Source organism: Rhinatrema bivittatum, chromosome 5, assembly GCF_901001135.1.
Source record: "Rhinatrema bivittatum chromosome 5, aRhiBiv1.1, whole genome shotgun sequence".
Classification (NCBI taxonomy): domain Eukaryota; kingdom Metazoa; phylum Chordata; class Amphibia; order Gymnophiona; family Rhinatrematidae; genus Rhinatrema; species Rhinatrema bivittatum.
This window is the reverse complement of record NC_042619.1, coordinates 126,892,045-126,915,983: the sequence shown is the minus strand read 5'-3', so window position 1 is coordinate 126,915,983 and position 23,939 is coordinate 126,892,045. Positions and strand designations below refer to the sequence as shown.

Sequence of the window (23,939 nt, the reverse complement as noted above, 5' to 3'; positions counted from 1 at the left end):
ACGATGACGCTATTTAACCCGCCCCCCCCTTCGGCCCCCCCCCCCTGCCCCTGGTACCGCGCAATTTACAGAGGCCAGCGCCATTAGAAAATCTATCCCTAAATTATGTACACACATATTTTAAAATGCCCCTCACACACACATGTATGTCAGAATCTTTTCTGAGATTACACAATTTGAATTTCAAACTGGGAATATCCATTTTGTTAACCACCAAATCTACAAGATGCAAAAAAATCACTTGCCCAATAACATAAATTAAAAAAATAAAATAAAAGATGAGTAGTGTATATTATTCACACAGCATTAGTCTCACTCACAAAAAAACCATCAGGCAATCATACAGAGAATATCGCTTTTAAGAGAAAATGGTTTCATACAAGGTGCTGTTAGTCCAAGTAATTACTACAGCCAACAATTGTTCTAACTGTGTCTTGTATGATATTTGTTTTTTAATATCCATTTTGTGCCAGAAGAAGTCAAGCAGTCAATGATATCAACATAATCCCCACTTCTCACAAAGGGGAGGGACATGTTGACGTTACTGCTGTACAAAATAGATGCTCTGCGCATACACTTAGCAGAAAACAGCCTTCTGCTCTTTGGACTTGCTTGGAATAATCAAGAACAAAAATATCTACACAAATATATATTTTTTACTATAAAGTCGAATACAAATTAACCCAATAAACCTGGCTATCCTCACTGCTAGAGATGTATGAACTTCTTTAAAAAGAGGTTCATGGGCAATTTGTTGAACCTGAGAAAATAAATCTGCCAAAAAAAAAAATCTGACAAACTTTTTTTTTTTTTTAAAGCACCCTCCCCCTCCCCAGCATCTGCTCACATTCTCTCTCTGTCTCATCAGTCTCTTCCACTACCCGGTTAGATGCTCTCACTCCACTCTCTAATTTTGTCGTCATTCTGCTTGCTCTGTTTGCATCCCCCTCCCTTCCCAACCCTTGTCTCCATTTTCTCCATCCTCCCGCTCCCTCAAGTGCAGACCCAGCTCTCTTTCCTCTTCGGGTCAGACAAGCGGCAGCAGTGAAAGGAAGTGATCGGTGTGATGCCAGCTGGAGTGAGGGAGGAAAAAGAGGCAGCGGTGGGAGGGGAAAAAGATGGCAGCAATGGGGGATCATTGCTGCCACCATTTTCTTCTCCCTCCACCCTCCTCCCTTCACCCATCATTTTCTTCTCCCTCCACCCTTCACCCATCATTTTCTTGTCCCTCCACTCTTCTTAGATTTGTTTATTTAGTTTCACCCTTCCCCAGTTCAATATCAGTTACATTGTAAAGCTTTTACGCTGCGGTTTTTGTTTTATGGAAATCGATGTGATGTTACTAACGAATGTCGGTATACAAAAATGTTAAATAAATAAAATAAATAAGAAGGGCAGCAGAGGGGTGGGGAAAGAAAGCAGAGATAGTAGAAGAGAGCCAAAAATTATGTTGAATGTATCCCCATGTCCACAAGGGGGGAGGGGGGCAGTAGGAGACAAACAGATAAATTCTCCAGCACATCTGGGGAAAACCCATTTTCAACAGACTAATGTTACACTGCCCCCCTAAAACCCACTCTGAGTTCAAAGTGCTCCTGTACAGAGGGATATTAACAGAGTATCAGATTGGTCCTTTAAAAAAAAGACTCTCCCCCCAGACTTGTGCCTCATCAGGAACAGTAACTTGGTGTATGTTGCCATGGTCAGCCTTGCAAAATTCAGGGGTTACATGTGTATGTCTTAACACCCATTTTCTGCCTACTTACTCTTAACACGTGTACTTCCCAGCTTCTTAAAATTCATGTTGCTTGTACACGGCCCGCATACACGTGTATGGAGCCATTTTTGCGTAAGCAATGCACTTAAAATGTATCTGTTAGATAGTAAGCTCTTTTGGCAAGGTACTTATTGTACCTGAATTTTAATAATGCAGAAAGTCTCCTTTAGCATCATTTGTAAAGATGGACTAAAAAAAATTTATCGTAATAATAATAATAATTATTATTATTAAGTGCTCTTCTGAGGAGCTAAATCTAGGACTCATTCATCCTTCTTTCACTATCACGTACCTTGATGTTTTGTCTCTTTGCCTTTTAACTTCGCTTTGGCTCCTTTTGCATGTTGCTCTCTTTGCTTTTCAGTCTCTGCCAACAATATCAATATTCTATATTAATAACAAACACATTTACGGAGGGTCAGCAAGGTAATCTAATATTGCTGCTTGCTCAGGATATGAAAGAAATTCTAAATCCAGTGACAGATCAATGATTCTAAAATTGGGTTTTAAAAATTAATAACCATGAGAAGTGAGCATCTTTGATACAAGAATGCAGCAGCTTTGTTTTGCTTAAATGTAATGACTATGTAATTCAAATCATATTTACTGATGCACACCAAGCATGACTCAAATGTTGCTTTTGAGGGCTTCACTTGTGATCTGCGAGTTCTAAAGTGTGGATGGTCAGATCACCTTATTCAGTTTCATCTAAGTAAATGTTTACCTTCTACTGTAAGTAAGAGAAAACAAAAAGTTATTTCTCCTCCCCCCCCCCCCCCCCCCCCGTGCCATCTTGCTTATGTGTACTGATGTGCAGAGAAATGCAGTGGTAACTCCAATCCCCCCCAAACTGCTCCACCTTACCAGCTGAATCGACAATCTGTCGCCTGAAGAAACAAACCCAGAGCTCCAGCGCTGCCACAGTCTGCCAACCACTGAGCAGCTCCTCCAGTCCCTGGAGTCGCTCCTTTTTTTTTTTGCTTTACTGAGAACTTAAATAAACAGTCCCCCACCACCTTGTTATGTAGGAAGGAGAAGAAGCACCAAGAGGGGGGGAAAAAAGGAGGCAGGAGGGGGGAGAGAAACCCTTCACCAGGCCCCCTCTGGACCTGACCCGCTCCACAGAGGGAGTGGGGAAGGCTTTCACCTCTGCAGCTGCTCTTCTCTTCTTTTTGACAGCTAGGGGCTCTGCTGCATTGAGGGAGGAGAGATTAGACTTCCATCTCAGGAGCTCTGATAAATTTTCCCTGTTCAGCCCACCAGGCCTGAGTCCACAGCAGGGGATGCTTGCCTACCATCTGCTGGAGACAGAGAATACTGGCAGGCTGGTTGTCAGCGCAGAAGTATAGAAGGTGTGGCATCGGCGAGCCTGTTGGATCCGTCTCCATCTGATGGTTGGCGTGCATAACCCGTTCAGCTAGACTGGTGTGACTGAAGAAGAATCAGATTTTTCTGTGCTGTGGTGTGACGTGATATGGTGTAGTGGGATATCAGCAGCACATTACACTGGTTTGTGAACACTTTTCATATTTTGGTCATGCAGGATGACTCCAGATTGGCCAGTGGGAACGGCTGATTCAGGGTTTCTGCTCACACAGACTGCTCTTGGGCAGGCAAAGATTTCGGTCTGGACTGACTGACTGGACACGATGACACACTTAACAGTCTACTCAAAAAACAACTTAAGGATCTCAACCTCGCCAATGCCAGAATGCTTGTGTAAGGAATGAATAGCACTGTGTATCCTTATGAGAAAAGAACTTTGTTTTAAAACGTTATTTTCCTCCCGATCTGGATCTCATTTCCAGGTGGTATACACACAGCTGCCTTTCCAGTCCCTGCCTGGGCTTGTTAAGACGGAAGCATTTCCCTCCTACTCTCAGGAGGGTTTTGGAGGAAAAGAATTTGCTTAGAATATGTCAAGCCTCAAATTAAAGAGAAATTGACATTTTTCATGGGAAAATTATTGTGTCCTCTAATAGGGAGCATAGTATCATAATTTAGCACTCTTTGTCCCTAGGGAATCATTTCAGCCTAGCTGGCTTTTGGAGCAGCTAGATTGATATCCCTTTAATAACAGATATTGTATATCCACCTGATGGGAGATACACCAAAAATGAGCATTCGATTTTATAATATATCTTCAAAAGTCTCACTATGTTTATTCAACAGAAAGGAAAATTGTTTCTTACCTGCTAATTTTCGTTCCTGTAGTACCACGGATCAGTCCAGACCGTGGGTTGAGCCTCCTGTCCAGCAGATGGAGACAGACCAAAACTGTGAGGGTATCCTATATCAGGACAGAGCCTTCCCTACACCCCTTCAGTATAAAGTACTTTCCAAGCAGATATAACTTCCCAAGCAACAAGCAAAAACTAACAAATTGAACCAGTGAACAATTGAAAGAATTCTGTATGAACAAACACTCTTGCATACAATTTTATTTTCATCTGTTAGAAGATTCTGGTGCCTTGAGCAATAATAGACAAAAAAATCAGATAATTGAAAAATCTGTAGAGAAAAAAGAACCTTTGAGTGGACGTAACAGATCTAGTATGGGAGGGTGTCTGGACTGATCCGTGGTACTACAGGAATGAAAATTAGCAGGTAAGAACCAATTTTCCTTTCCCTGTACGTACCCGGATCAGTCCAGACTAGTGGTTCTCAACCTTTTTTCTGTCGGGACACACCTGACAGATGGTTCTCACATGCGTGACACACTGACCCATGATTGTCACAGGGCTAGATGTAAAAGTACAGTTTGCATCCACGGGAACCCCCCTGACCCACAATAATGGATGTAAAGCAGAATTATGACATTCCCCATACAACTCACCCTACAAAAAAGATATTCTGGTTCTGGTGTCATCGCAGTAACAGCAACTCAAACTCCTTCTACTTCCAGGCTCAATAGCCCTACTTATGAAAAGACAGCAGTTTACCACCAATGCATGTCCTCTTGAGAAAACACAACAAATAAGACTGATAAAACGCTTACATGCTAGTAAAATATCTCGGTAACAGACACAGAACTGACCTAACATACTCCCAGGATCTGTAGTAATGCACATAAACTAATCCGCACACACCTGACAGATGGTTCTCACATGCGAGTGTATTCCATAATACACACCTGTATTATGGAATACACTTAAACAGGAGCAACCCTATCTATGAAAAGGCAAAACTACAAATATTAAATCAGGCCCTAAAAACCAATACACCTCTTATTAGGAAAACAGAACTAGCAAGCAGCTATAGATCCCCACACAGAAATAATTGTAAAACTTTACAAATAAGCAGAATAAATGTTTCACAACAACTATGAACAGAATAACATCCAACAATTAAAAACTCATAAAAACTATTAAAAATTCTCCAAACACCAATAAAATATTTCAAAAAAAGTAGACACATCATATAATATTAAATAATTAAAATGGCAGTCAATCAAGAAAAATAAACTTAAAAAGCCACCTTTACTTACCCCCTCCAGCAGCTCTCCTACTCCTCTTCCATGCAGGCTGTAGCACACACCAGAAGCAGCAGTAGTGGCTAAGCTCTATACTCATGGTCCTCTTCCTTAGGGCCCATGTCTCTCACACACACACCATACCAGTCATGCCCCCATGACCAGTTTCTGTCTCTCACACATCAATCATCTCCCAAACAGTCTTTGACAAACACACCAGTCACCTTCCTGAACAGTTTCTCTCATGCCTTACACACACACAGGCTTCCCACTCCCGTGTTCCACTTACATATATGGGCTTCTCACTCTCATAATCACTTTCTCTTTCTCACACACACTCACCAGTCTCTCACTCCCTTGCTTGTTCTCTCCACATGCACAGGCTTCTCATTCCCATAATCACTTTCTTTCTCTCACACACACACACAAACACACATACCAGTCACCTGATCTCTCTCATGCATACACACACACAGGCTTCCCACTCGCATGTTCTCTTTCAGATATACAGGCTTCTCACTCCCATGCTGTATCTCACACACTCCCAGCTTTCTCACTCCCATGCTCACTCTTCACATGCACAGGCTTCTCATTTCCATAATCACTTTCTTTCTCTCACTCACATACACACAAACACACACCAGTCACCTGATCTCTCTCATGCATATACACACACACAGGCCTTCCCACTCATGTTCTCTTTCAGATATACAGGCTTCTCACTCCCATGCTGTGTCTCACACACACACAGGTTTCTCACTTCCATGCTCACTCTTCATGTGCACAGACTTCTCATTCCCATAATCACTTTCTTTCTCTCTCTCACATACACACAAACACACACCAGTCATCTGATCTCTCTCATGCATACACACAGGCTTCCCACTTCCATGTTCTCTTTCAGATATACAGGCTTCTCACTCCCATGCTGTGTCTCGCACACACCCAGGTTTCTCACTCCCATGCTCACTCTTCACATGCACAGGCTTCTCATTCCCATAATCACTTTCTCTCTCTCTCTCTCTCTCTCTCTCTCTCACACACACCAGCCACCTGATCTCTCTCATGCATACACACACACACAGGCTTCCCACTTCCATGTTCTGTCTTACATATACAGGCTTCTCCCTCCCATGCTGTGTCTCACACACACCCAGGTTCTCACTCCCATGCTCACTCTCTTCACATGCGTAGGCTTCTCTTTCCCATAATCACTTTCTCTCTGTTACACACACACACAGCCACACCAGTCTCTCTCTCATTTCCATGCTCGCTCTCCATGTGCAAGGGCTTCTCATTCCCTGAATCACATTCTCTCTCTCACACATTCACATACACACCAGTCACACAGTCACCTTACCAACCAGTCTCTCTCATACATGCACACACACACAGGCTTCCCACTCCCATGCTCTCTCTCACATAATCAGGCTTCTCACTCCCATGCTTTCTTTCACATACACCCCCACAACACCAGGCTTCTTACTCTCATGCTTTCTCACATACCCAGATTTCTCACTTCCATGCTTTTTCTCTCTTTCTCACACACATCAGTCACATCCTTGACTGTCTCACACTCTCACATACACATCAGTCATCTCCTTGAGCAGTCACTTTCATTGTCTCTCACATATACACATACATCAGCTCTCTGACCAGTTTCTCTCAATCACACACATGCTCTCGATCAAATACATTTTCTCACTTACACACAGGCTCTCAATCACACACACATTCTCTCACTTACACACTGGCTGGCTGGCTGCTTCTCTCTCTTTCTCTCACTCACTTCCTCTCCCGCCCCTCCCTCCCCGAGCACAAATGGTAGCTGCAGCAGCCTCCTCCAGCCCCCGCAAGCCAAGAAAGAAGAATCCCATCGGCCGCGGGAGGCTCATGCTGCTGTCTCCTTTCTCGATTACCGGCTGCTTCAATTGCACGGGGATCGATGCTGCAGCCACCGCTGCTACTTTATCACGCGGCACGGCTTTCTCCTTCCCGCGCACCGCGTATCACTTCCTGTTCCGGGTCACGGAGGGGGGGGCGGGCGGGCGGGCGGGCAGGCGCTCAACCAAGCCAGGGGGAAAAAACACTCCCTGAGACAGTACTGATTTACAGTGGACAGCTAGACAATGGGGGAGTGACTGGACCACCGGGAAAAAGGGGGCCTAGGATAAAAAGGGGGGAGGGCAAGTCCCCTCCTAGGCTCCCAGCAGAGCGAAGAGACCGAACTGTCTCTGTAAGAAAAAAAGGGGAAAACTTTCAAAGTCCTCTTTTTTTTTTTTTAAACAAGAATTAAATACTTGCTTGATCCAGACCACAAAGGAAAGAAGATCCCCTCAGGGAAACTAAGGGAAGAAGAAGAAGGGGAACCGTAGGTCCAGCTGCCTGCATCTGCTGGAGACAGACGAATACTGATATAGGATACCCTCACAGTTTTGGTCTGTCTCCATCTGCTGGACAGGAGGCTCAACCCACAGTCTGGACTGATCCAGGTACATACAGGGAAAGCTTATTTCATAAGGGGACCGTCATAAACCCACACTAAGGTTACTTAATGATTTTTCACCTTCATGGCATATTTGGATCCATTCTACTAATGTTTTATATACTCTTGTGAAACTTTTTATAACTTTTTATTTTGCACTTAAAAGTAAAATGCATGCAAAAACTTCCCTGTGTATTTTTAGGGAGAAGCACAATAACACACAAAGAATTACAAAAAATATCCCATACTGAAATGTAATGAACCAAATGGCACAACTTTCAGCATTTCAGTTTTGTAGGGTAGAGGGGCCTAGCCCTGACTTAGGACTAGCCAAATAGGCAACTGCCTAGAGTGTCAAAATTTGAAGGCACCAAGGGATACATATTCAGCTGCTAAGCACTACCTAAGTTAGCTGAATATCCATATCCAGCTAACTGAGAAATTCAGCAGCACAGCCGCACCGCTGAATATAACCAGATAAGTTACAGTTAGCCGGATATGGGTTAACTTAACCAGCTAACTCAGCTTTTCCCCAGAATGCCTACCTCCTGCCCCAGGAACGCCCTTGACTTACCCTGCTAAATTCTAGCCGGGCAAGCATTTTAAAAATGCGGCTAAGCCATTTAGACGGATACCTTTCCCATTATCCATCTAATTGGCTTTTGAATATGTACCCCCAAATATCCAGTTCGAAAAGGAGCCGTTTCCCGCTTGATTTAGAGCCATGCACCACAACAACTTCAAGGAGCGCCACTGCAGTACTCTACTACCCTCTCCTCCCCCCGCCCCAAACTCCCCAGTCTTCAGAAAGTTGGAGACACTCTTACCCCCTACTCTTAGGTCCTGCCTATGGGCATTAAAACCCCAAATCTAGCCCTGCCTAGCATAGATGTGCAAAATCTTATCAGGGCACCCCAGAGCTCGACTACAGCAGTGATTCAGCACTATGGCTAATTCTGATTAAAAAAAACAAAAAAAACAAGATCCCTCCATCAGTAATGACACTCAAAAATATAAACTCAATAGTACTTTGGTGACAAACATGTCCAATTACGTTAGAAAAAAGTAATTGGATCTTGTGCTATTTGTGTGCAAATCATTAGTTAAGCACTTCTGTTATTAGCAAGGCATGGCCACAGGCCAAATCTGCTTGTCGAATTTAGCCATTTCTCACTTATATAACCAAAATACACAGCTTTATGTTGATCACGCAAATGGTAAAAACTGATCCAAAGGGAATGCCAAAAGCAGGCTTGCTTATGAAACCCCACCCTAGAAAAAACACACCTGTCTCCAGGAAACAGCTCTACAATGTCAACAGTAAACACGAGAACAATAAACAGCAGGAAACAAATAATGTGTCTTACTGTCAAAATGTTTCCATCATAAAATACGCTGAATATTACATTGCAATTTTACTCCTGCCATGCAGCTGTATTCAAAAATAAGAAAGAGAAAAATACATATATATATATATATATCACTTTACAAGTCCTTTTTTTCCTGTTAGCACTGTGCTGGGCTCACCACTTTCTGAAGAGGATGATGACTCAGTGCCACTCCATTCCGTCTGCGTCTGGACATCCACTGAAAGCAACACTCTGCCTTTATCCGTCTGGCTCCTCACATTCTCGTAAGAAGAAGTTGTGTCCGCAAAAAGGCTGCAAAGAGGCCCCAGCAGATTAGCGGCAGCAGTCTCAAGCACTGCTTGAAAACTTAGCAATGCAGCACTGTTTGTGGTTTCTAGTGAGATATTGTGTAATATGTATTGAACTTAAGCAATGAAGGCCCTGACATTATAAATTAGCCATTAGGACCAGAATAAGTATTCTCCTTGACATTCAATGATTTCATTCATCTCTCTGAGAAACACAGAAAGGGACCACCAATATGTGGCTGTAGTGTGGTTAATTTATCACACCCTCCCTGCATTAAACATCAGAGCTTTTCATGGCAGGCTTATTAGAGCAAAGTGCAAGGCTACTAAGCACCACATGAACAGGTCAATGGAATGATCTAGAAAAGCTTCAGCATTTATTCTCCTCACCTCATCACCCTGGTTCCTGAACCGTGTGAGGCAGAGCCATCCTGGTCTTTTGTTTCCAGCTCGGTCCAGAATTCTAGGAAGGAAGCAATCTTCAGTTTAAAAATCCATGGACTTTGTGGCGCTTTTCTCCTTTCACTGCATTATTATACACATATGCAATAACACAGCTTGTAACTGTGGTAAGGACATACTTTTCTCCACTATACACACATTGGTCTGGACTCCCAATCATTCAGTAAGGCAAGGCAACAGGAAAAATTACAAAATATTTTCTGTACCATAAACCACAGACCTGCATTATGACCTATCCTGAAGGAGAGAGAAATAGAGAGTCTGCACTTGATAGCTTTTTTTCCCCCTTCAGCTCCTCTTAATATTGGCCAAATACTTGATTTTGTCTATAGCCTTACATTGTGAGTGCCTTCTCTCTGTACTGCCGGATGCAAGCCATGGCTTGTCTCTCTCCAGCCTGGTTCCCTTTCATTAGGCGATCCTAGTCTAGTCCTGTTTACTAACTCCAGTCTAAAAGTGGACCGGGGGAAGGGAGAGGGGTATAAGAACAAAATACAAATAAAAGGCTTGCCATACTGGGTCAAACAAAGGTCCATCAAGCTCAGTATCCAGTTTCTAACAATGGTCAAATCAGGTCACAAATACCTGGCAGGATCTCAGGGGGTAGATAAGCAGTGGATTTCTGCATCTCTACCTTAATAATGGTTTATAGACATTTCCTCCAGGAAATTGTTCAAACCTTTTTTAAATGCAGCTACACTAATAGCTTTTACCACATCCTTTGGCAACGAATTCCAAGGCTTAATTATGCGTTGAGTAAAAAAAATATTTTCTCTTTAGTTTTAAATGTATTACATAGTAATTTCATTGTGTCCCCCCCTGGTTTTTGAACTGTTTGAAAGAGTAAACAACTGATTGACGTCTAGTCATTCCTTTCCATTTGTTCTTTTATAGACCTCTATCATATCTCCCTTCAGCTGCCTCTTCTCCAAGCTAATGAGTCCTAACCTCTTTAGCCTTTCTTCATAAGGGAATTGTTTCACCCCCTTTATCATTTTGTTTGCCCTTCTCTGTACCTTTTCTAATTCTTCTATATCTTTCTTGCAGTTCAGGTGCAAGGATATTCAGCTGCCCTAGGCGGTATTGTCACCCTACCAAGTGGTTTCTCTCTCCGCGATCTTGCCGGCACATCGACCATGGTGCTCTGCCCACTTCCGGCCGCTGAGTTTGCCAATTGCCTCCTGCCAGCCCTGCTTTCTTGAGATGTGGTGACCAGAACTGCACACAATACTCAAGATGAGGTTGCACCATGGAACGATACAGAGGCACCGTGATATTCTCTGTTTTATTCCCCATTCCTTTTCTTATAATCCCTAGTATTCTACTTGCTTTCTAGGCTGCTGTTGCACACTGAGCAGAAGAATTCAACGTATTTTCGATGATGATACCTAGATCGGTGTCAGCCATTGCTAATCAGTGACACCTACTGACTGGATTTAGAGTGCACGGGTACCGGTTTCCGGTGGGAGCCGCACTCTGTGGCCCCTGACCAAACACTCTCGCTGCAATGGCCGGGGGGGGTTGAAGCTAGGGGGAAAAAATCCCCAGCTAGATGTAAATGAAGGTTTATGGCACTAAAGTCCAACAGAGACTTTTATTTATGCAAAAGCCGCAAGCAAACACAACTAAGTCGCCAGTATATTTTATGGTTAAAAACCACTTCCTCAGGGGGCTGCCACTAAAATCCAAATAAGACATCCATATGTAATAGAAATTTCCTTCCTTCAATTAAAATCAATTAATCCAAATTCATCAATGATTAGTTTTCATCAATACACATCACATGCAAATTGATTTTTCATTATTTGGGCAATACTTTTAACATTTAATTAGAGAAGAGGTTTTAAATCAAAGTTATCATTCAGTCCATGAGGCTTAACTGTGTTCAAGTAAAAGAAAAAAAATCCATTTAGATTCACATCTCAATAACAAATTCAATTGATTTCTCCTTTTGCCTCTTGGGGACACGATCAATACACATACATTTAATGCAATCTGAATTACCATCATGAAATTTCTCAAAATGTGCACAGGAAGGATTATTATAGTCCCTACTAACTTATTCATATGTTCCAAAACTCTGATCTTCCAGCATGGGCTTTTTACAAGCTGCATCAACGTCAGCTAACGTGTAAAAACCAAGGCTCTATTATAATTGAAGAAAAACAAATTATATTTAACAAATGTATTCCCATCAGAAGTTTGGAAGCTTCTAATGAGAATACATTTCTTTAATATAATTTTAAACTTCTAAATTTTACTAGACCCTTACTTACGGAGCGATAACCGCAAGGAACATTTACTGCTGCACAACCTAAGCTTCAAACCATGCATACCTGCTATGGAACTAGTGGTTCCTTAAATGCTTTAAATCTCCAAAAGACTAACTATGGCTTACAGGGGCAACTTTCAAGAACTGTCTGCATGGCTGTGGGTACTTTTATTTTCATGGAAACCATGTGTGTAAAGTTGAAAATGCAATCTACGTGCATTTCTTCCCCCCGACCTAACCATGCCCTTGAGAACACCTCCTTCTCAATGTGGCTAAACGTGTTAACGTTTACTTTTAGTTACAACTGAGAGGGGGCAATTTTCAGAAAGCACTAGACAAAGCACTTTAAAAATTAAATCGTCCTCTCCATAAATAAGGGATGTGTGGGCCTTCAAAAAATTATCCATGGCCCAAATATTTAAAAAATGTAAAAATGGCACCACGGCAGCAAAATACGCAGTAGATTGTCAGACAAATTGGATTTCAATTAGTCTGTGATGGATTTTGCCACTACTGCACCCTTATTTTTTTTTTCTGTCTCCAACATCTCATTATTCATTCCTTATCATCCTGCCAGACCAGTCCAGATGCATGGGTTATGCTCCCCTTCCAGTTGATGGAGACACAAAACAAGCTCTTATGCTGATAACATCCTCCTCTACATAGTCTGGAACAGCATGGGAATTTGTCAGTAGTTCTCTGTCGTCACTAGACAGGTGTCTGATCTGTTGCAGCAGGCTATTCTCCTTTTAGTAGAACAAGGACTGAGTAGACCAGTGTGTTTTTGCCTGGGACAACACTCAGCCTGATTGCTCTTTTCTTTCTTTCTGGGAACCAGCACTTGAAGTTTCAAATTTCTTTATTGTAGCTGTGGGAGCACCCAGTGAGGCCTTGGAATCTTTCCTTCTTTTTTTTCCTCTGCTAGCAGCTAGAGCGCTGTGGATGTCTGGGAATTGTGTGCAGCATAACATTTTTCTTAAAGAAAAAGAATGCAAAATGAAAGCTCCCACTGTGCTGCCGGCTTAGTTCAGCAGGTTCCTTCAGACCCTGCAGCAGTGACTCAGTCCTCTCGGAGGTGTTCTCCCAGGTATGGAAAAGGGAAGAAAGAGCAGCACCAGAGCAGTGAGGACAGTTCTTTTTGCAGGCTGTGTGATGGCATTAAGGCCCTGCTCTGTGATCTAATGCTGTGATTACTACAGAAATGGGGATGAGATCAAAGCTGGCAGAGGAAGAAACGTGCCAGTGGCTCAGTCAGAACTTTAGGCAGAGTCAGCAGCCATTTTTCCTGCAGTTCTTCCTTCAGCGGACTTCTCTGAGGCCGGCTACTACATCCGCTGCTACTGCAGCTGCTCGAGTTTCTTCTGTGGAGGAAGGGCTTTGGCCTGAATTCATATTAATTCAATGCAGGGCTTTCTGGACCACAAAAGGCTATGCCGGTGGAGCATGGGGAAGAGAGTCTTTTTCTTCTGCTTTAGCTCCACTAGATCCTTATGAAGGGCAGGGTCTGGCATCTAAGAAGCCCAGTTTGGGAATGGAATAGTGTTCTTCTCCAGCTAAGTCCCTGGTGTCTCACAGAGGATACAGAAGTTCATGGAGGGTCTTCAGCTGAGATGGAAGAGGGGAGCAGATTTGTTGGTGAGGCTATTTAGGAAAGAGGAACCCAGTGCCCTCATTTCTCAGTTGATGGAGTTCTTAAAGCTACCAGGGGAAAGAGCTTTAAGAACATAGTGAACCAATCTTGACAGAGATTTCAAAACCCTTAAAGCCTTTCCAACCCACTCAGCCATCCAAGATATGATTATGGCAGAGTGGGAAACTCCTGATTTGTCCCTGGAGATTGGGAAAGTTATGGACAAGCTTTATTTGCTTCAACGGGTAAAGAAGTATTGTTTGTTTTATATGCCAAAAGTAGATGCTCTAGTAGTCGCAGTGACTGGCAAAGACCACCATTCCAATGGAAAGAAGCTCAACCTTGAACGAAGACTGAGACTCTTCTATAGCAGTCATTTGAATTGCTAGTCTTTCTATACAGGCTGCAGTATATGATGGTTGCATGGCCACAAAGCTGATAAAAATGGATTCAGAAGTGCTAGACGAAAATGAAGAGTCGCAGCTTTTCTTCCGAAAAGTGGTCTCATTGGAGTCCAGAGTGGCCTTCCTGATGGATGCCTTGTACAATCTCATATGAACGTCCTTTAAACATGTGGCAACAGTGGTTATAGCCTGAAGGCTGTTATGGCTACGAAACTGGTCAGCGGATTCAGTGTCCAAACCTCGGCTCTGTAGGTTACCCTTAGGGGAGTCTTTTGTTCAGAAATTAATTAAAGAAGTTGGCAAAGGACTTGGAAGAATCCAAATCTCAAAAACTCCCTGAAGACAGGTTAAGAGGGTCCTCACGTGAAAGTCAATCATTCTCACAGTCCGTTTAGAGATGCCAGGAATATAAGCTGGGCAGGATATATCATATTCAAATGTCTAGGATACCAAATAAGTCTCAGCAATTTTGTGATGGCAGAAGGGGGGCATGTGAGGTTCTGCAAGCACCAAGAGCGCTCCACAGTGATCAAGGGGTTTTCGTTGCCTCCAATGGACAATCAACTGTGAATATTCTACGAGGCATGGATCCAGATTAAAAAGGACCAGTGAGTCCTAGAGATTATTTGGTACAGATATCCTTTCGAATTGGCTTCTCCAATTTCAGATACCTTTATCTGTTGCCCCTTAAGTTTGGCCACAAAGGTGATCACTGCTTAGGTGACTATAAATAAACAAACAAATAAATAAATATATTTTTTTTTTTGCTTTTGTTTTACTGATTTTATTCCTGTCTAAATTATTTTTACTGTTTTTATTCTGTTTTATTTGTATTATGTATTTAATCAAACAATGATTGTGCACGTTTTTTGTAAACCACTTAGCAATGTTGATAGGTGGTATATGAATTTAATAATAATAATATAGATCAACTGAAGGCAATTGTTCCAGTAACCTTGCCAGAGTTTTGGATCCAAAAAAAGGAAGGAACCCTCTGGCCAATTCTGGATCTAAAACAGATCATCAGAGCTCTTTGGGTTTTCCATTTCATATGGAAACTCTGTAGTTGGTAATTGTGGCAGTAAGGAAGGGGTAATTTCTAACTATCTTGGACCTGCCAGAAGCATATCTTCACATCTCCATCACAAAGGAACACCAGAAGATTTTAAGGTTTGCAATCCTGGATTCATCATTTTCAGTTCATGGCCTTACTCTTCAGACCAGCTATGGCTCCTCAGACCTTTCCCAAGATGATGGTGGTTGTGGCAGCATTTCTTCCTAAGCAAGGAATTTTGGTACACCTGTGCCTGGACAAATTGGCTATAAAGCTAAGTCCATCTAGGAGAGTTGAGAAACCACTCACAGGGTTCTTGAATCTTTGAGCTGATGTTGCGGCTTGATGCTGCTGGAGTGGATAGTGGACCCTTGGGCCGACCTACCGAGGGTGACAGGGTAGGCCGGGAGGCGGAGAGTCAGCCTGGTAAGGCTTCACCCGGAGCCGGGGACCCCCCGGGAGGAGCCCGTAGGGACCCGGGCCCTTGGGACTTAGGCGCAGTTAAGGAAAGTCCAGATAGGCTGAGGCAGAGAGAGGCCAGAGGCCTAACAGCAGCAGAGGGAAAGCGGGTGCAGGACTGAACCAGCAGGGCGCCGGACCCAAGGCAGGCAGAGGGAGATAAGAATTCGTGATACCCGGGTAGGGTTGATGGCCGGCTGCGCAGAGCAGAAGGTCGGGTGAAGGCAGGGCAGACCGGAGGTTGCAGCGGAGTCAGAAGCAAACCAGAAGCTGAGGCAGACAGCGGGCTGTAGCAGAGTCAGAAGCAAACCGGAGTCAGAGGCAGGCAGCGGGCTGAAGCGGAGTCAGAAGCAAACCGGAGTCAGAGGCAGGCAGTGGGCTGAAGCGGAGTCAGAAGCAAACCGGAGTCAGAGGCAGGCAGCGGGCTGAAGCGAAGTCAGAAGCAAACCGGAGTCAGAGGCAGGCAGACTGGAGGTCAACAGGAACGCAACTGGAAGCAACTCAAGAAGTTGTGAACCTCGTTGCAAGGCGTTTAGGGAACGTCTGAACGCCGGTTATATCGGGAGTCGGGTGTGATGTCAGCCGCGAGGGTGGGGCCGGGCTTCCGGGAGCTGGGCGCACAAGAAGGACGTCCTCGCGCGCGCGTGACCGGAGAGGAGCAGGCCCGTAATGGCGACCGCCACGTGGGAAGATAGAGACCACCGGAACCCGGACCGGGCGGAATCGGGCGACTACTGGAGCGGAGGTAGGCGGGCCTGAGCCCTATCAGGAGAGAGGCGGTCGGGACCGCAAAAGCTGAGTAGTCATCTAGCTAAGAATCAGCATCAACCCTCTTAGTCACTGGTTTCCCTGGAGACTCATTTTGATATGAAAGCAAAGAAAGTTTTCATGATTTCTGAGCGGGTCCACAAACTTTAGGTGAAGGTGAGGGAGCTGTTGGTAATCAGGTCTCCCTCAGTTTAGGCCTATTTATAGGTGCAGGGCTTGATGGCAGCCGCCCAGTCTTGGTGCCCTGGGCGAGAGCCCACATGTGTCCACTCCAGAGATTATCATTGTCAAGATGATCTCCTAAGGGCCAGGATTTCAAGCTAGTTCTGTGTATGCTGATGGAAGACAGGAAGAGTCTGAAATGGTTGCTGCCAAGGTCAACCTCCTGAGGGGGGGAATTACGTTGGAACCTCCAGAATGGGTCATGATCACGACAGATGCAAGTTTGTTAGGATGGGGAGTCCATTGTTGGGGGCAGGTGACTCACAGACTCTGGTCTCCAATGAAAGCTTATTGGTCAATAAATCTGCTGAAAACCAAGGCTATCAGATTGGCTATAGGCTGTTTTTTCCCCAATAAAAGAATGGGCAGCGGTCAGAGTTCTACTGGACAACACCACAGCAGTGGAATTTGGGAACAGACATGTGGGCACTAGGAGTATGTATGAGACAAGAGAGGTAAAGTTGTTGCTGGACTGGGCAGAAAAGCATTTCAAGTATCTGTCAGCAGTACACATCACGGGCATTAACAACATTCAGATGGATTTCCTGAGCCAGTATGCTATAGACCTAGGGGAATGGTGAATAGCAGTCAGAATTTGCCAAAATAGTGGACAGGTGGGGTCAAGGCTTTTTCAGTGGCGGGAGAGAGAAGTGGTACAAAGGTTTGGTTGTCCTTTCACAGCCATGGCCATAGACAATCTGTTGTATGCATTCCCTCCATGGCCTCTGATCACCCAGACCTAGTCATTTTTGTATCTCTGGATTGGGTCAAGCATTCATGATACACAAACCTCATCAGGATCAGGACAGGGAAGCCCATCAGATTCTATCTGGTCAAGGTGTTACTTTGCCAGGGTTCAGTTTTTATGGAAGAACTGACTCCATGCTATCTTACGGCTTAGCCCTTTAGAGGTTACACAAGCAAGATTACTCCAGGGTGGTAATTGCGACATTGCTGAAAGCCAGAAAGAGTTCCACCTCCATGGCTTATGTTAAGGTTTGGAGGATCTTTGAAACTTGGTACCAGGACCAACATTACATCATCTTGGTCTTCCTTCAGGTTTTGGATAAGGGATTATCCCTGAATTCCCTACAAGTGGCAGCACTGTCCTGCTACAGATGTCAGATATAGGGAAGATCTTTAACTACCCGCCCTGATGTGGTTTGTTTCTTCAAGGCTGTGATGCATGTTAAGCCTTCGTTGTGCCTGTTAGTTCCTCAGCGGGACCTTAATGTGGTGCTTAGGGTCCTGTCTATGGCACCCGTTATTAAACCTCTGAAGAGGGCTTCATTGAAGGATGTCTCCAGAGACTGTGTTCTTTGTGGTCATCTATTCCACAAGAAGAATCTTGGAACTTCAGGATCCCTATTTGATTTTTTCAAAAGAAAAGATCACAGTTCATCAAGTTCTATTTTTCTTGCCTTACATGGTTTTTATTTTCCATCTAAACCAGCTTATTTCCTTTCTTTCATTTAAATCTTCAGTGCCTTGGTTCAAAGAAGGATCTGTACTTCTTTGATGTTCGCAGGTTCACAAATCCCTTCTGTAAGTTGGACAGGCTATTTGTTCTTTATAGTCATTCTCAGAAGGGAGGCAGCTTCTGAAGCCACAATCTCCAGGTGGATTAAGGAAGCAATTGCTTCCTCCTATATAGGAAAGGGACTGCAAGTCCCAGAAGGGTTGTGGGCTCACTCTAATAGAGCTCAAGTCTCATCATGGGCAGAGTGCAGACTGCTACCATTGAATGATATTTGCAAGGTGGCAGCTTGGTCCTCTTTTGAATCATTTGTTAAAAATTACAAGTTGGATGTTGCAGCCAAGGGAAAAGCAACTTTTGGAGCTGGTGTTCTCAAGAGGGCTTTGGCTTCTTCCTGCCCGGCTTAGTCGAGGCTTTGGAATATCCCTCGCATCTGCACTGGTCTGGCAGGACAATAAAGAAGGTTGACATTTAAACTTACCCGTTAATTTTCTTTTCTTGAGTCCTACCAGGCCAGACCAGAACCCACCTGGAAGCAAGGGAGGATCCTTTTCAGAAGCCGGTTATTTAAGTCAGCAGTGAAGAAAGATGGAAGGATTCCAAGAATGCAAAAACTGTCCTTCCCTGTCCATGGACTTTCCAATTTATAGGGAGAGAAGCAAAATATTCTCTTGGTTGGTATCCATAGTAAGAAAGATTTAATTGCTAAAGGTTGTATTAATAGTTTGAAAGCTATGTTATTTCCATTAGCTTTGTCAAGTATCTACTAATGAATTCCCATGCTACAGCAGATTAGAGGAAGAAGTCATCAGCAAGACAGCTTGTTCTCTGTCTCCATCCGCTGCAAGGGGGGGCATAACCCATACATCTGGACTGGTGTGACAGGACTTAAGGAAAGGAAATTAACAGGTAAGTTTAAATTTCATGTTTTCCAATTTCATCTTCTTCCCCTTTTTTGGACAGTAATAGTTTACCCCTCCATGTCATTCAGCATATCTGTGACTCTTCAGTCTCCAAATCACAGTAGTTTTTTGCAACTATAGTATATTATATTAAAATAGTCTATAAAAGATCTATTTTTAGCAAAGGTCAGTTACCAGCTAATTATTTGCTCTCTTTCATTTTCAATATATAGTTGAATAATTTACCCTTAAATGTAAATTCAAAAAATGTACGCCGTACTTTTTTTTTTTTTATATGAATCACATTTAGAAAAATATTGAAATCACACTGGGAAATCTATTGAGGATATGAGTTTTGTTACATAGAAGTAAGACTGGACCATAGTATTCCTGATTTGAACATTTTGAGTAATTTCATGATTAGAGTCAAAACTGTAGTAAATGGATGGCTATAGATCACACTCCTAAGAATTAAAGGGCAAAAAAACTGAATTTATTGTTAGGATGTGAATCTAAAGGCATTTTTAAAATTTGAACACAGACTTTGACTAAATAATATATTTGATTAAAATCTTCTCTCTAATTACTTGTTAAACTATTGCCATAATAATAAATAATCAATCCATTGTGGATTTGGGACTTCTGCATGTCATATGCACTACTGAAAACTAATTAGTGGTGAAGATGGATTTATTTTAGGGAAGAAAATTCCCTTCAAATATGACTATCTGTCCCGAGAGCCCCTCTGATAATACATTTTTCATGGTGAAACATGTTGGGGGTTTTATCATGTTCATCTGTAATTTCTGCATAAAATAAAAAGACATGCTCCGGCTGATGCAGAAGAACAAGACATCAAGCGCCTGATTTATTAAGGCCTTTCCCCCATACTATACCTATCAGGAAAAAAAAGTTTAGTAAATCAGACCTCAAGTTTCCTACTTCTCTAATCTGGCCAGGGCTGGAAATTTCATGGAGCCAATGGTAGTGAAGTTCTCAGCTGCTGAAAAAGATGCAACACTACCATGGTTTCAGCACTTTCCCTGCTGATTCTGATTTGGTACCATACAGAGAAAAGTAGCAGGAGAAGTGACTCAGATCTAGTCTACACTGGGAAACTGAAGGGGAAGAGATTTCATCTCAAACACTGCTTGTGTTGAAGGGGAGCTCAGTGCTAAGTTTTCGTGACCACATGAGGAGCCTTATAAAGGAACAGAACTTCTTAGGGTTTGAAATAGTGGAGAAAATATAAACAAATTGGAAGTGCACCTTGTGACACAATGGCGTGTTTCCCCTTTCTCAGTTTCCTCCCAAATGGGCCAGTATACCCCAACATCTCAACTGCCTGTCCACTTTTAGTGCAGATCCAGCATGCCAAATTTTATCTAAATTGGTTCATTTGTTCTGGCATTCTTAGATTCGTATGGATGGATGTACAGAGGAATTGAACATCGACAATAGGTGCTCTTGGAATAAAGCTGAGAAATATGCCTAATAAAAGAGAATAAGATCAATGTTTTGATTTTGGGAGCACAGAGAGTAGTAACAGAGTGTGAGATAATTTTTTTTACTTCTTTGGATAATAATGTAAGCCATCTGACAATTATTTCATTTTCTGCTTAGCATAACAAGTATCAATTTCTGAAGTGTAAAAACATGGTTTGGAAGCCATAGGGAACACTGGGACATATATGATGTCCTAATTTAATTCCACTTGGACCTGGCTTTGAATCTCAGTCTCTCCCTGCCTCCAAACTGATAAATAATGGAAAAAAGACCAGGTGTTTATTTTTCTTATTTTCCCAACAAAGGCCTTCACAGGAAATAAGGTACAAGTTCATTGGAAAGGTTATTGATTTATTTTGGGTTCTACTTCCACTCCCCATCCCGAACAATTCTGACTTTGGGGAGGAGGTGGGGGGAAATGACTAGGTTAAACTTTATTTGGAAATTGCTGCTGATCTGTATCCAAGCAGGCTTAAAATATAAAAACTGTCTTTCATGAGAGAAATTCATAGTTTGTATACTCTTGCCTGATTGTTTTAAGTCATGTAAGACAATGGGGGAATACAGGGATGGGGAGAGATATGAGATCTTCTGAAGCAGAATCTTTGGATCTCTTTCCTTGTCACCTTGCACCCTGCTGCTGAGGAAATTATGACACCTAATCATTGATGAAGTTTTCTAGAGATCTACATATTCTGAAAACTCACTTTCTGCCAGAGGTTAATGGCAAATGAAATGCATATCCTGCATAGACCTATCTTTATATATGGTCTAAGCTAGAATACAGAAATACAACTAGAAGTCTGCTATCTTCATGCAACATTGGGTACTACCTGCTCTGTTAGTAATTTTAAAATAAGGCTTTTAACCTAGGAAACTTACAAACTAAAATATCTAAAATGTATTTCTAATGTTATAGTATCTGATTATTGTGGGAGATTGAATAGATTTATGTGTAAACCCAAAACCCAAAATATCTGCTAAAGTTTTTATATCTAGAGAACCCTGGAAGAGATGCCATAGCGGTTGACCCAGTGGCTCTGTAGCAGTGCTGGGTGCTGCCATGCAGGAGATGTATTTGATTCCTGGCTCAGATCCTCTACCTCAGGTGCAGGTTGAGCATGCTCAGGAGGCAATCTCACTTATTGCACAACCGTGATACCTTGTGGCTAGAGTCAGTATCCACGATAGCTGAGATTGGGGGGGGGCCACAATTTGTGTTCCCTGGCAGAAAACTATCACAGAGATAGAAGAGTTGGGAAGGGATATAAAAATATTCAGGAAAACTTACAGAGTTGTGAATGAAACTTCATGGCACTGTAGCTGAACAGAGGCCAGTTGCAACTAAGTTGGAAGCTCTAAACAGCAAAAGGAAACTGCTGGACTATGTGAAATGTATAATTAGCCTCCACCTGCCACCGTACCAGTGGACTTGACATCTATGTGGTTACAATTGAAATTTACCCCCTAAAGATTTTAAAGAGCTAAGTGTTCTTACAGGGTTTCAGATAATTGGCAGATACTTGTGGTAACTGGAGTGAATTTTGTTAGGGCAGAATATTTAACCGCGATCATCACATTTCTTATAGTGTACAGCTTAATAGGTGTTTGCATTCTAAAAATATATATGCTAAACGCAAACAATTCATACCAAACCTTGATCTTGCGGCATACTGCTAATAGAACATCTTAAAAGAGAACCGTTTAATCATGCATTAATAGCATTGTTAAGATGGCACCTGTTCCTGCTGTTTCTGGTATAGAGGCTAAGCCTGTTTTCCAGGAATCTCTTCTCTCCTTTTCATATTGATGCGTGAGGACAGCTGAAGGATCAGGACCTGTTTTCTCTGGAACGGTCTGTGTTCTTATGTCACTACTCTGGAATTCTTCCAGCTTGGAGAAATAGATCTGCTGAATATAGTCCTGCACCGAGCACTGGGGAACGGAGCCTGCGGCCTCCTCATACTCCTGCTCAAGTTTCTTCACGTTTTCTTCGGTCAGGAGTGATGATGTTCGAGACCCGGCAGGCGACGGAACGTGGTCCTGGGAAGAGGAAGGCTCTAGCGGGCGCTCGCTCTCATTGCCGTCTTCGCGGTCCGAATGCATTGTGCAAAGGACTGCGATCAGGAGCCGATCATCGGCTCATCCTCCTGATAACAAGAAAAAGAGAGAGAAGCGCCGTTAATCGCGTAGTGCACCTGGATGCGCGGGCCCGCCGAAGTGGCGCAGCGCCAGTATTGCGCGGCGGTGCATGTGGTGGAGCACCAACTTGAAAAAGAAAAGGCTGCGTGCACCATCAATGCGCTGCCTGGCTCCGGGGTAGAGAGTTCCTTCGGCACTGCGGCAACGTCTGCCCATGATCCTCTTCACTCCCTCCACCCCCACCAAATCCCCAGGGCCGGCTCAGGGCACCACTGTGACGACCGAATCAGATCCCATTTACAGCAGGTACAGTGACGCAGGCGCAGAGGAGCTAGCGCCGTCCGCCCCGGCTAGGGAAGGAGACGGCCGTCGCAGGCGAGGAAGCGCTGAGTATCCGAGCACGCGGTGAAGAAGAAGAGAGGGTTCATGCCGCCACCGCTGAGAGACAAGGGGGGGGGGGGGGGGGGGGGGGGGCGGAGGAATTGTTTATGAGAGGTGTGTGGGTGGTAGCCAGTGGGAGTGGTGAGAAAGAGGATACTGGTGGTGGTCCCAGATTAGGGAGATGATAGAGGGGGAGATACCGGTAGTAGTTATGCGGGGAGGTGACGAGATGTACCAAAGCAGTGGAACACTTTTTTTTTTGGGGGGGGACCAAACCAAACCAAACCAACCTTCGCCCCCTCCTCTCGAGCTCCCTATTTGCTGATTCTGTGTGGGTCAAAATGTTGATTGGACTATGGCCCTGGTGGCCTGCCCCATTCCGCTGCTTATGAGCTGTTCATGAGTTGGTGTTGGGTGAGAAATGATGGGAGGAGAATACTGGTCAGGGGTGAAAGAGAAGTGGAATTATGGGGCTGGGTAGGGGTGGAGGTGATAGAGGGAGTTGCTGGTTGTGGAGTAAGGCCACAGCTGGAGATACTGGGAGAGGTGAGAGAAAAGGGTTCACCAGTGTTTGGTGAGAATGGGGGTGTGGTTTGGGAGACTGATACTTGACAGACATGAGAGAGAGAAGGGGATTCTGGTCAGCAGGAAGAGAAAGAGAGTGGTTGGCAAAGGATATCGGTCTTGCGGGCATGGACTCTTGGCCCAAGGTGGAGTTGGCGCTACCTGTGGGGGAGACCCCAACAGGTTCCCACCATCGGGAGGCAAGGCCAAATGAAAAGCAGAGCCCTTTGATGCCGGGGCTGGTTGGTCTTAGGTGGGCCTCTGCATGGATAATCCCACGGGGTACGGCCAGGTGAGGAAGACGG

At 43.7% G+C, this 23,939-nt stretch overlaps 1 protein-coding gene across 3 annotated transcripts in view; it reads right to left on the bottom strand.

The window, feature by feature from the left end:
- The window catches only part of ERICH6B (glutamate rich 6B), a 353,852-nt gene extending 330,758 nt beyond the window's left edge, over window positions 1–23,094 (bottom strand). The window contains exons 1-5 of one of the 3 annotated variants that reach the window (XM_029602895.1): window positions 22,842–23,090; window positions 22,287–22,697; window positions 9,782–9,854; window positions 9,262–9,395; window positions 2,070–2,144 (exon numbers count right to left, since the gene is read on the bottom strand). In XM_029602895.1, the coding sequence (XP_029458755.1) occupies window positions 2,070–2,144; window positions 9,262–9,395; window positions 9,782–9,854; window positions 22,287–22,653 (649 nt within the window). In that variant the 5' untranslated portion in view covers window positions 22,654–22,697; window positions 22,842–23,090. Of the gene's footprint in view, window positions 1–2,069; window positions 2,145–9,261; window positions 9,396–9,781; window positions 9,855–22,286 lie in introns of all 3 variants that reach the window. The other 2 variants (XM_029602897.1, XM_029602896.1) reach the window with 2 other exon arrangements.
- Window positions 23,095–23,939: the final 845 nt, after the last annotated feature.